At 41.6% G+C, this 13,649-nt stretch overlaps 1 protein-coding gene across 2 annotated transcripts; it reads right to left on the bottom strand.

Annotated features, from left to right (window-relative positions):
- Positions 1–839: 839 nt before the first annotated feature.
- LOC148651378 (vitelline membrane outer layer protein 1 homolog) lies at positions 840–2,586 on the bottom strand. 2 transcript variants are annotated; one of them, XM_088601578.1, is made up of 4 exons: positions 2,283–2,586; positions 1,835–1,947; positions 1,264–1,606; positions 840–990 (listed from the first exon to the last, which is right to left on the bottom strand). In XM_088601578.1, the coding sequence occupies exons 1-3, from the start codon at positions 2,520–2,522 to the stop codon at positions 1,309–1,311; spliced, it is 651 nt and encodes a 216-aa protein (XP_088457704.1). In that variant the 5' UTR covers positions 2,523–2,586; the 3' UTR covers positions 840–990; positions 1,264–1,308. The 2 variants fall into 2 exon arrangements, with proteins under 2 accessions (XP_088457704.1, XP_088457702.1); XM_088601576.1 differs by having other exon boundaries at positions 861–1,606.
- Positions 2,587–13,649: the final 11,063 nt, after the last annotated feature.

Raw genomic sequence — 13,649 nt, 5'->3', positions numbered from 1 at the left:
CTTTGTGGCAATAGGATCGCATGTGTGTGGTTGTCAGCAGGATTCTATCTTACCAATAAAATATTCATTGTTAAAGTGAGGTGTGCTAGCTTTAATGGGGTCATTCAAAAGCAGAGACATTACTGTATGATTGAAGCAAAATAGAAACTTATTATGTTATTATTATAGTACTCATTAATATACTGAGTAATATTTCAGTTCCCATTGAAATGTGCCAAGGTGATCGTTGTCATTCACTAACATCTGTTCTTTATCATTTGCTGCTCATAATTTTGTTCATAAAGCCTTGCTGAGATGAGTGATAAATACAGAGAAAAATCACATTATACTTTCTTATAGGTTAAACAGGTGAATTTATTTACTTTAAAAAGTATGAAAATGTGAATAACTGATAAATTGTAAGTTGTAAGTTGAAGTTTTGTTGTATTTTATTGTTTTGTCTGATAACTCATAAAAAATGTTGAAAAAAGCTCATAAAAAAGAATGCACCTGGCACAGATTTGCAAAGAAATGTATGCTGATAGTAAGAGACAAAGCATTCTTTTAGGAGTGGAAAGGTATTTTATGAGAGATTTAATCTAAGAAGATGTCTGTTTAGACGTAAAAGGTATCGCCCAAGCTCAAGTGTATATCTAAAAAATTGATACATTTGATTTTCCTCATTATTTTTCAGAGCACTGATAACTGTTTAGAAAAATAATAAAATGGATATTCCGAAAATTACAATTTTTTATGCTACAGTGAAAACAATACTTTTTATTTGAAAGCATATATATTGTGTACTGTATGTTGCTTTGTTTTAGAGTTTTAGAAGTGTTTTAGAAGAAACTGACTGTGTTAGGAAACACACTTACTGCATTTTTTATTTCTTGCAATTTATTCAAGTTTTAGAGTAAGCATAAACATGCTCAAGACTTCAGGGAGCATATCTTACAATATTGAATCCATCTGTTTTCAGGTACAATGATAAAAAGCATTCATGGTCCTCACCTAAATTAATAAGGAAAGAGATGTTAATTAGTTATATAGAACAATTATTTAAGGTTATTCATAACTAATTTATAAAGTCTTTTCATATAGTTTTGTTTTTACTTCAGTTATTCGGTGATTTGACTTCACCTTCATAAATGACAGATATTTTTAAACAATTCGCATTTGGTGCTAACCAATTACAATGGTCAATAACACACAGCTTTAACCACAAAACATACATGATGCAGAGCTGATTCTTACTCAACTATCCAAAACTGAGAAAACCCTCACCATTAGTTTGCTTGAATTTAGGTCTCCAGGTTTCATGGAATAATGCTAAGCGCAACAAAAGAAGCGGACATCATTCAGGGATGTGTCATCCAATCCTGCTTGGTAGGGCTCCTGCTTAGTTTCAATACCACAGATGCCTCCTCCTTTGCATACTTCACTCCAGTTGCCATATTCACCCCAAGTCCAACCCATCCCCTCGATGACTGGGTTGCTGGAGCAACGGAACCTGATGTTGTTGGCCGAAGTGTCATCACCAAACAGTCCTTGAGGGGCTTCAACTCTCAACTGGAATGACTTCAGCGTGCCAGAGGGGCACCACAGAGTCTGTGTCCACTCTCCAAACCTCCAGAAACAGGAGAAATTAGAAACCCTCAAAGCTTGGCTACTAATATACAAGATAATTTATTTAACTTTTGAAAAGGTAAAATAAGTAGTAGTAATCACTTAAAAATCAAAACAAACCCACAATGTTCACATTTAAGTGAGGAATAAGGTAGCACATACTGTATACAGCACATGGCCGAGTTTTTCTCTCAGTTAAGGAAATAAAAAGACGAGGTAAATAACTCACAACCCAGTATGAGATTCCACTGTGTAAAGAATGCTTCTGTCTGTAGGCCTGGAACAGAATAGGCGAATACCATTGAGTGCAGTATCATCCATGCCTACCTGGTTCTCTTCTACCTATAAACAGAAAAAAAAACAGTATAAAGATTACAACATATATCCATGTAAGCTAGCATCTTTGAATTCACTGACTACAGTAGGTGAATCTGAATTCATGTGAAACCTGAAGTTTAGTGGAGTTATCTGTTCTCATCTTTTACTATGCTATATATTATCAAAAACAATTCCTGATATGGGAATTAATTATATTTACTCATTAAGTCATTTGATTTTAATTTAAACATTTTGTCATTTTCTTTAGTTTTACTTGTTTTACAGTTTCAACATTCTTGCTCCAAATCAATTTTTTATTTAACACCTTACAGGCTTTGCTTCGTGAGTGATTGTCTTACCCTCAGACTGAATCCTATTGCATAAAAGCCTTCTGGACACATTTCAGGCCAAGTCCATGATCCAAAATCTCCTCCATTGCTAACTACCAGAGTGGAATTGTATTGCCGTCCAGCAAAGATTGTACCCGCTCTCTGCACAAAGCTGGTTTCCTCTTGCTTACACCATACTGGGAAAAATACAAAAAGGACAGACAGGGTACTGAAGAGCAGTAGAGATGCCATCCCAGGAACAAGAGACATGCCCCTCAGTTAAGCAGACTTGGACACTTAGATCTTCACTGTATTTATACCCAAGATCATTCTTCACCACCATGGACAAAAAGTACCAATCATTTATTGATATCTTGAACAAACATGTCAAGGTTCACCTTATCAACATTAATTATTCACAAGCCCGAGAAATGTTTAAAGAAGAAACATCTGCTGCACTGAAGTATTAAAAAGACTTTACCTGTTTTGTATATAGATTGAACAGACGCAAACTGTCAGACTGTTAAAAAATTTAGCCGACCTCAGGGTTTCATGAAAAGCAAATGTAATTCTAAACAAAAATGTCTGATAAATAGTGTGTTTTTAAAATAATTTAATATACTCTTTCTAAAGATAATTCTAGCAGATGTGTCACAATCTTTACGTTATTCTCCCAATGAGTGTGTTCCATAACTCCTCTGAACTATGTTATCAGTACTTTGTTAGAATTATTTCAATAGCATGGAAAAACGTAATTATTTATAAAATGCAGATATTGTTGTGGTGTTTTTCCCTTACCTGTGGCAATGAGGGGAGAAGGAGGCAGCTGGACAGCAGGTTGCAAGCTCATAGGGGTTTATTGCCTTTAATCTTTAACAGGTGTGTGCTAATCACTGGGAGAGAGTGAGTCCAGCATTCACTAGCACATAATGTGGTAAAAGATGTGGTAAAAGAAGGCCTCTCGCCTCTATATAGGGGGAGAATGGAGAAGAAAGTGAATATGTGTGGTGGAAAGGGGGCAAGGTTAAAATAATAGTCTTGGCAGTCCATCACTGGGGTTAAGAACACTACACTGATAACCCTCACCTCCCTCACATCTGACTGGTGAGAGTGAGTACCTGCCTCTGCTCCACATCCCAGACTTTGAATGGTTTCCCCTTTGCCTTGAGGTCATTGTTCCATCAGTACTTATGTCTTGCAGTTCTTGCCTGACTGGCGGCATAGGCGTGAGCCATTTCTATGTGTTCCCTAAGCTGGCTGGTGTATTCAAGGCCATCTCCACTGGTGTACTGTGTTCCCATACAAGATGAGGAGAGCCGGGGTGCACCCGGTGGATTCCTGGACCTTGGTTCGATACGCCCAGAACGCAAGGGGGAGGTGGCGGTCCCAGTCCCATTAGTGCCGGGACACCAGGGTGGCCAGCTGGGTGGCGAGCGTCCAATTAAACCGCTCCACCAACCCGTAGCTCTGGGTATTGCTCTTAGAGATCCCCAGGCGCCGGCACACTCTGGCGAAGACCTGGGACTCAAAGTTACACCCCTGGTCACTGTGTAACTCCTCCAGCATCCCTAGACCAGCAAACATCCCCTCCAGTATGGCATCGGCCACCGTGGGGGCACTCTGGTCTTGGAGGGCATAGGCCTCTGGCCACTTCGTAAAAAAATCCATTGCCACCAGGATGTAGCGGTTCCCGGCCTCGGTGCACGGCAACAGGCCCAAAATGTCCACCCCCACCCGCTCCATAGGAGCCCCCACCTGGTGTTGTTGGAGGGGGCCCGAGAGCGCTCGGGGGGACCCTTCAGCGCCATGCACACAGCATACATTTGGCAATATCGCTCCACATCCTGGTGGCAGAAACCCCAATTAAAGTGGCCCGACTGTAGTAGACAACCACCCGCACCCCATCTGGGCACTCCTGCGCCAACACCGCGCCCATCTCCGAGTCACTCGCGTCGGTATCCAGGATATATGGTAACCGCAGATCGGGGAAGCCAGCACGGGGGCCTCCACGAAAGCTTCACGTAACAGGCCGAAAGCCGTCTCACAGCCCAAGTCCCAGTTGAAACAGCGGCCCTTGTCGGTGAGGCGGGGCAGCGATGCTGGCAAAGTCCCAGATGAACCTCCGCTACGAGGCCAACCCCAGAAAGCTGTGTAGCTCCGCGACGGTGTAGGGAGTCGGCCATCCCCTCACTGCGACGACCTTACCTGGGTCTGTAGCCACCCCTCGCGGTCCAACAACATGGCCCAGGAAGGTCACCTCCCGCCACAGGAGCTCACACTTGTGGGGGTTGAGCCACAGGCCACAGGCCAGCACGGCCTGAAGGTTCGTCAAGGCCTGGTCGAAACCCTGGCCATGAACCAGAAGGTCGTCAAGGTACAGCACACACTGGTTACGCGGGACCGATGCAGCACCCTCTCCATCAGCCTCTCGAAAGTTGCCGGGGCATTGCCCAGGCCAAAAGGCATGACAGTAAACTGCCAGAGGCCCTGGCCGATGGAAAAGGCCGTCTTCGGGCGAGTATCAGGAGCAAGCGGTACCTGCCAGTAGCCGCAGCGGAGGTCAAGGGAGCTGAACCAGGTTGACCTGGTTGTAGTGATGTAGTCCAAGGAGTCGTCTATCCTCGGCAGGGGGTACGAGTCTTTCCGGGTGACCTCATTCAGCTTGCGGTAGTTTACGCAGAACCTCCACGACCAGTACAGCTGGCGCAGAGGGCTCGCAGAGGACTCAATCACCCCCGCTGTGGCCATCTCCCTTTACCTCGGTGGCTGTCTGCTCGGCGTGATCCATGTGTCCCAGTGGGATGCGGATGGGCCGAGCATCGCCGGTGTCGATGTCGTGTTGGACCATGGCAGTGCAGGTACAGTCCTCATCCCTTGCCACAAAGAGGTCCTCGTTTTGGGCAAGTAGCGCCTGGAGCCGCTGCTGCTGGTCCCGATCAAGGCTTCGCTGGTACAGGTCCTCAATGGCGAGCCTCGCTTCCACGCAACGCTCGGCCCCCACCACGGTGCCACCTTGTCTGGCCCCCCAGGTGACTCGCTCTCCGGCTCGCAGGCCCGGTCCGCCCCAATGACTGCTGCCGCCGCCACCACTGCCTCCTTTTCCCCCAGCTCTGGCAAGCCCGCGTCCCTCTGCCTTCTCCAGGCCTGCTGGTGCGCTTCCTCCTCACCACTGGGCGAGGGCACTACAATATGTAAATTAGGTTTTTAGCTAACAGCTTAAGTTTAAGAGTGGGCTCATTAATTTTTTGCTTTCTTGCAATCTTTTTGGTGTTTTTATATCACTTCCTCTTTGCAAATTGAAACAGCTATGCACTCCTAGACAGGAAAAAGTCTCATTCCTGACAAAAAAAAATTGTGCATCTCCAAAAGTAGTTGAAATCTATTTTACAGACCCACAGCTAATAGAAAATCATCATGGTTTTGTCAGATAAATGACTTTGCAAATGTTGCTGGGGTTTATAAGACCACTTGCTGTTCCTGGGACTGTGCAGTGATGGACAGGGAGTGATCTCACTCCAGTTCCGAACAAACAAAAATTTGTGCCTCTTCAAAAATACCTCAAATCTACTCTACAGACCCTCAGCTAATAGAAAATCACCATTGTTTTGCCAGATAAGTGTCTTTGCCAAGGTTGCTGGGGTTTATAGGAACACTTCTTGTTCCCAGCCTGGGACTAAACAGTGATTGACAGGGAAAAGTATAAACCATAAACGGAATCCCAACCAAAGTAATGGTGACTGAATAATAAGTAGGTTTCCTGCCCTTGTGGAAGAGGAGGAATGGAACAAGAAAAATAAAATTCCACAACAGCTCAGGCGTTCATTCCAAAAAACCCCATAGGGACAATCTAAAATGTTTAGTCTAAATGATAAATGCAAAATCGATGGTCATCCTATTGATCACAACAAGCCACTTATCAGTACATTCTCAGAAACGGGCCAGTTTGGCAATCTTGATTGGGTCAATAAAACGTGTAGATTTGAGAACGCCCTAAACAATTGCTGGTTTAATTTTGTCATGCAGTGTGTCATTAATATGAATGCAATACAGATCAAATTTAATCTGGAATTCTATTCTGATGGTTTTATTATGCCTGGCAGTTTACTAAATTTGGTTAAACTGTCATCAAAAATCCTTTTTCAATGTCACAGATAGAACCAGTGTTAGATGGGATTTGCAAAGTGATTACTTCTCTACATTTCAGGAGAGAGAATGACCCAGCTGAATTAATAATTCTCCTTCTGTCCTGGCTTGTCTGCAGTCAAGTGAACAGCAACCTCATTACTTCGCATGTAGACTTTTGCCAGAACTGTGGTTCCTTTCATACCGAAACATGTGAAGTCAGTCCTTTTTTGGTTGCACAAATCGGTGAGTTTCCGATGAGTCTCTCAATTCAATTCAATTCAATGCATTTTTATATAGCGCCTTTCACAACAAGGTTCCCCCAAGGTGCTTAACAATGCAATTGACCATATATTTTGTCAATACAGAACAGAAGACCAGAAGACAGTGGCGGAGAGAAACCAAACTCCTTAGTAAGGAGAGAAAAAAACCTCTAGGGGTCCAAGCTCAACTGGTTGCCCAGCCCCTTTGGGCATGCTAACATTATACAATTTAAAAAAGGAAATGATGAGGGTATTTAACCATCCAGCCATCATGTCTTCTGTGTGTTAGTACTCCATGCAGATCTCTGTAGACCAGTAAATTCCTCCTAAATGATAGCTATATCCACAATGTCCCTCTTAGATCCATGGCAGTGATGCAGCATCCAATTCAGACTGTACCCAGCCTGGGCACCATCGGACATGTGGGGACTCTCTCAACACTCATACACAGGTCATTGATAGACAACACACTCACACAGAATTGCTCTAAATATATGCAAAAAACGGTCCGCAAGCAATAATGTCACTGTTGTCCAGAATCTATTGTGATTCAGATCTCCAGGTGTGATGCACACTCGGCAGCGAACTGGAATTGGAATTGGAAGGTGTTGGTAAGGTGCAATATACCATCAAATCAACTATATGCCATAAAGGAAAGTCTGTAAGCAGACGTGGACATTATTGGTTGGTACTTTCGTGCATTGGACGAAATGCATGAAATTAAGAATTAAAGCAAATGAACAAAACAGCTAACACACAGCGTTGACTAAACAAATGTTGTGTTTCTTTTCCTAGAAAAGTCATCAGACAGAGACATATGTTGGTCTAACCATCTACCCACACTTGAGAATGCCAATACTCTTGAAACACAAAAAACCCTGGAGCCACTGAACAGTTACATATTGACTCTACAGCATAGTAGAGCAGCATTGAAAGAGTCTTTGAATAGCTTGCAATCACTGACAAAGAAACAGACAGCATTACCTGCAACAATACACATGACTTTCAAGGCCCTTCTGGGATCTGAAGCTATTCAGATTTCCAAAATACCTGTGAATGCTGAACCAGCTAAAATTGATATAGAAACAACCATTAGAGAATTTTCATCCAAAATTTTGGAACATCACTATCTCTCAGTTTAGACCATGAATACGTCCAGCTGAAAAAATTGCCATGGAATTCAGATTTCACAAAATGCGTACCAGAACATTTCTACACTAACAGTTGAACACCTACAGGAAGATTACATCTAGGAATCACTAAGAATGTCATCCAAAATAAAAAAAAAAATATTACAATGTTTTACATGAAAAACTCCTAGTTTGGAACACTGCCCATACATTACACATTTGCCTACCACTTTGATTATCATAAGTTACAATCCTCTCAGTTTAGTAGAAGAATGTCTCACCATCTCCTCCTTTGACAAAAAGCAAATAAACAAAATTTCAGGTATTCTGCTTCTTTTGAAAAAATTCCCTTTTCTTTTAATGTTTAGGAGAAACGGGAATGGCACTTGGTTCTCCAGTGAAAATCATGACATAATCTACAGCTTTAAAATGACCCAGAAAATCCCATTTTAATTTCATGATTTAATTTCATCTGAAAATCTGCATGATTGTAACACTACCTTGCAAAAATGTAAGTCTTAACAATTCCCACATTGAGAAAATGTCCCCTTAGAGAATGATCTAATATGAGCTGACAAAAATATAGCAATGATTATTTTTACAGGATTATAAATGGAAGAAATAATAAAAACTTCGAATAATCTTAAATCTGTTAAACTTGGGGATTAGTGGAGGCGATTTACAATAAAAAAAGTACCCTCTAACATTTTGGCACAATGCTGAAGGAATTAAGGTGAATCACGAAGAAATAAAAAAGCAGGTGTTTCAGCTGCTTGTCACTTCGCTTAATGTTGCTATACTCCTCATATGCTACTGTTGTAGCTGAAGGAATTTTATTTTGATTGAAATTCGGCTATTCACATATACTTCTGGATCATTTGCGTCGCTTAATGTAACTAGCTTCACGCTACTGTACGAGGCTACCTACATTAAGCAATGCAATTGATACTGTCCCCATGTGTGTAACCCCCCTCAGCGTCTTTAATAAATGTCCTGCCAACCTGTGCCAGAGCCTCCGACCCGTTTCTTTCCGTCAGCAAACCCTGGGAGCACTACATTGGTGTAAGAAGTGGGACAGAGATAAACGGCCCTGTTAGAGGCTCAGCGTGCGATGAGAGATCTGGGGCACCAGGTGAGAGGCCGGAGTGTGGAGAGAAGCCCACAGGAGCCCGCAGAGAGGTCCCTGGCAACGGAGAGGCCTGGTGTGTGGAGATAGGCCCGGAGCGCGAGAGCCCTACTGAGGGAGGCCCCACAGCAATGGAGCCCCGTGGAGAGAGGCCCACAGGAGCCCACGGAGAGGTCCTCGGCAGAGGAGAGCCCCCGCAACGGAGAGGCCTGGTGCCCGGAGAGAGGCCCAGCGGAGCCCTGGAAGAAAGGCCTGGCGTGCAAGAGTAGCAAGGCAGGCTGGGAACGGGGGCTGAGGGGTGGAAATACCTGCCCATATATAATGGGATGAGGGGTGGAGATGCCCTCTTCTCTCTTGTGTCTGTGTAGGTGTGGTGCAGTGCTGTATCTTCCCTCAGTGCTGTGGTGCAGTGTTTAACCCCCCCCCAGCGTCTTTAATAAATGTCCTGCCAACCTGTGCCAGAGCCTCCAGCCTGTTTCTTTCTGTCAGCAAACCCCAGGAGCATTACAGTATCAACAGAGCAACACAAACAAGAGGTCATTAGTGGAAACAATATGCAAGTGTATTTAAATAAAACCAAGAAAAGGCCGCAAGTCTTTACACTAAATGTTGTTTGAATATGGAATAAGGAATAGGTTTTTTTAACTGAATTGTCTTCTTTTTCATCTAGTCTGTCGTTGGTTTCTTAAAGGCCACTTATTATAGGAGATTTTAACCTGCTTTCCTTGCCCGCCTCAATAGTGAGCTGATTTTACAATCTCCTGTCTTGACTAGCATGAAGCTAGTGACATTAAACAATGCTAATGATCGAAAGGCCATGTCCCAATTGTCACACTATGCCCTACACTCCAAGTCTGCAATTCTGTGACATAGCACAAGTGTGAACGTCAAATGCGTGAGTATTCGAAGGTGCATCATTATAAGAAAAAGACACCCTCGCTAAAATGTTTCCTGCTTTTGATGCTTTTTGTGCAGTGGCTAAGTGCATGTCGGTTTTTTCATTCTCCGCTCGCATTTTGAGTAAATTGAATTTCATCTCATCTATCCCTGCACAAAAGTAGTGACAAATTGTCACTAAAAAAAGCTCCGTTATGGTTTTATTTTCAATGTTCCTGGATCCCTTTTCCCTATCTTCGTCTTGGATTGATCTCCCAGCTACCTGGACTTTGGACTGCGCCCTGCTTTTCCCTTTTGAACTCCCACTGGACTTGCAGTTAAATGAGCACTTTCCCCTGTGCTGCACAGCATTTTTTTTAAATATCCAAAGGACAACAATCCAGATATGAAAAACAGCAGTTGAATGCTATATGAGTATTTCAATAGACACACTAATTAAATTGGTTTATTCCATGCTGAAAAGAAAGGAAAGAAAAGGCTCCACAGCCAAAATGTTGTGTTTTTTCTCTTCTCTTTCCAGCATGAAATAAACATATTACTTGTTCCTTTCAAGCCTACACATGCTGAGATAGCTACCCACCTGAACTACTAGCACCTGAACTGTGCTAATCGGCAACAAGAAGTGGACCAAAATCACCAGCAACACTGGCAAAAACACAAATTCGACCAAACCAAGATGACTGTCTATTAGATGTGGGTCTGTACATTATATTTCACCCAGTTTTGGAGAACAACTTTTTGTTTGGTAAAAACTAGATTTTCCCCTGTCCACCACTATACTACTATAAAAACACCAAAACATTAGCAAGAACTGTATTATTTTTTTACTCTATTCAGAAGATGCACATTTTTTTGTTTTGTCATTAATGTAACTTTACCCTGTCTTGGATTGTTTACTGAGGCTAAAATTTAGTGGAGTTTTATTTTAAAAGGAAATGGAAATAGTAAGCCAGTTCCCATTGCTTAACGTTGCCAGCTACCAGCTACCTTACATCTAGTTCAACTCACACTCTAGTTGACTCACACCAAAATAAATATTCTTAATCTAATTATTGCCAACAATGTAAAAGTCACTGAACACTTTTTAATATATCAAATGCTTAATCTAAGCCACTGCCCAGATCCATGAAAATAAGTTTTCTCTTTTTCTGTTACTGATGTTCTAACATGATCTGATATGGTTTCAAATGAATTTGATTTTGTAATCAATACAGATTTTAACTAGTGTGGTAATTATTTCAACAATTTACTATTCCCTCTATCTGACTCTTTAGCACCTATCAAGTGACCTACAGTATATGTCATTGTGAAGGACTCCAGATTCTTCCCCTGGTTTTCAAACAACCTCAATTCATCCATTTTCTAACCATATTATCCAATACATGGTTGTGGGGGAGCTGAAGCCTATCTCAGGAAGCAATAGGTGCAAGGAGGGATGCCAGTCCATTGCAGGGTAGACACAGACATAAATACGTAGCACTCACACCAGGGCCCGTTTTTCCCATGAGCCAATTAACCTACTAGTATATCTTTGGATTGTGTGTATCTTTGGAAGAAACTCACACAGAGGGAAACCTATAAATGTAAAACAAAACCCCCATAAAACTGGAAACAGACTAAACTAGAAATTCAGAAACAGATTTGGCATGATGTTGAAATCATACAGCAAAAAACTTTAAAACAATATACTTTTCTGAGCTCATCACTGCTAATAAGAACAGCCTTAGGCTTTTATTCACCACTATTGTCAGATTACTATTGACAGAGGGCTCTTGTTTTCTGAGCTTCATATGATGTTCACATGTTTCGGGATCACATGGACTTTTTCACTAATGAAATCTCTGATTTGCGAACAGAAGCAGCCATACAGTACTCATGTGCACACTTGCACTCCACAAAAACCCAACACCGCTGTTTTACCATTTTCATAGTTTTTTTCTTGGTAGCCCAGATGTCTGAATGTTTTTCCTTGCTGAATACCATCTTTGGTTCTTTGCATCCCCTACAATCCTGTCCTCTGAAGTCTTATTTTAGCTTTCTTGCCCTCTTTCTACTCTTGCATTTGCTTTAGTTCCAGACTGTTTCAAAATTGCTGTGATCACTCCTCTGGTTAAAAAATCAGATTTAGATAATTCCAAATTTGCTAATTACTTTCCTATTTTTAATATTGCCTTCCTTTCAAAGATCTTTGGAGAAATGTGTTGCCATTCAATTTAATTTCTCTGTGAGTAGTCACGGTGAATAGTCTCTGGGCTCGGTTTAAACCAGCCAACAGTACAAAGACTTGGTATCAATTTTAAATGACCATCTATTAAACTTGGATTCTGAGTCTAGTTCTCTGTTGGTCCTATTAGATCTGAGAGCTGCATTTGACGCTGTGTATCATCAGATCCTTCTAGATTCCTGTATGTATCCTGTGCAAACTATATGTGACTGCAATGGCTTTGAAGTGGCCTAAGTCTTATTTGTCAAACTGTGGACAAATTGTTGCCATTAATTATTTCAAGTCCAAAATGTTGTCCCACTTTCTTCAGGTGTCCCCCAAGGCTCTATCCTAGGACTTGTTTTCAATTTACTCCAATTAAGCAGACTCACTGACATAAAGGGTTTGCATTTATTTTTATGCTGATGACATTCAGCTTAACCTCTCTATCTCATCCATTCCTTTATGTAACATCCTGATTCTGTCAAATCCAGGCCGGTTGAGCTCAGACTTCTTCCATTTAAATATGCCGAAAACTGAGGTGATGTGCATACATCCCAGGGAACATACATCTCATTTACAAAAGTCCCTACAACTAAGTAATACTACAAATTATTATTTAGTATGTGAAATCTTGGGATTTTGTTTGATCCACAGCTCTCTGTCTTGATGCACAAATAAAAACCATCTGTAAGATCTCTTACTTTGAGCTCAGAAACATTCCCCACATTTAATCTTTTCTTGATTGTACTGCTGAGGTAACCCAGATTTATGCATTCATCACATCTTCATGGATTACTATAATAGCTGGGGAAGAATTTTAGCATTTACCTTTTATAAGTGTATAAGAAAGTGACTATTTGGCTTTCCTAGCATGCCTTTTACCTAGCAAAAGTATGAAAGGACAATTGCAAACTTAGTTGACTTTTCTAATGCTAGAAACTGCAGAATGTCTAGCTAAATTTCACACCTTTTATTTATATACTTCCTTTTGTCTGTATAAAAGGTAAAACTGCTTCTTAAGAATAAAGTGGTCAATTACAAAGAAGTGTTTGTAGAGAGAAAACAACTCCTAATATGGAAGAATTAGGCTCCATGTCCTTCACATTTTTTATTCATATTTAAAAACCTCTCAATTGCGACCTTGTAACAAGAAACTCACAAAATGACCACTCATAGAAACATGAAACACTGAAGTCGCGGTCAACTTGTACGCTGCTTACAGACTGCCGACTCTTGTGGCCAGTGTCATGTGACACAATCTATCTAGGTAGCGCACGACTCCCCTAGGTGGCGTGATGCAGTTTGGAATCACTGTGGTAAAACGTTCGTGCACCATCTAACAGCACGAATAATGAAATGTAAGAAAAAACGGCATCAAACAAAGTGGAATATAACGAATAGTGACTAATTTATTTTTAACCTCAAGGGTCGGTTAAAACTGGCTGGTAGGCCAGATGCGGCCTGCGGGCCCTAGTTTACCCACAGGTGGTCTAATATGACACCTAGGTTACGTGCTGAGTCTTTGAGGCAAATTTTTAAATCCTCTGAGTTAAGTGCTGAAGTTATAGTAGTCCTATCAGTTTTGTTGCCTCCAAACAACAGAACCTCTTGTTTTATCAGAGTAGAGTAACAAAAAGTTTTCACACATCCAAG

This window comes from Lepisosteus platostomus, chromosome 12 (assembly GCF_059453375.1).
Source record: "Lepisosteus platostomus isolate fLepPlt1 chromosome 12, fLepPlt1.hap1, whole genome shotgun sequence".
Lineage (NCBI taxonomy): Eukaryota > Metazoa > Chordata > Actinopteri > Semionotiformes > Lepisosteidae > Lepisosteus > Lepisosteus platostomus.
Note: the sequence above shows the minus strand (reverse complement) of the source record. Positions and strands in the feature narration are given on the sequence as shown.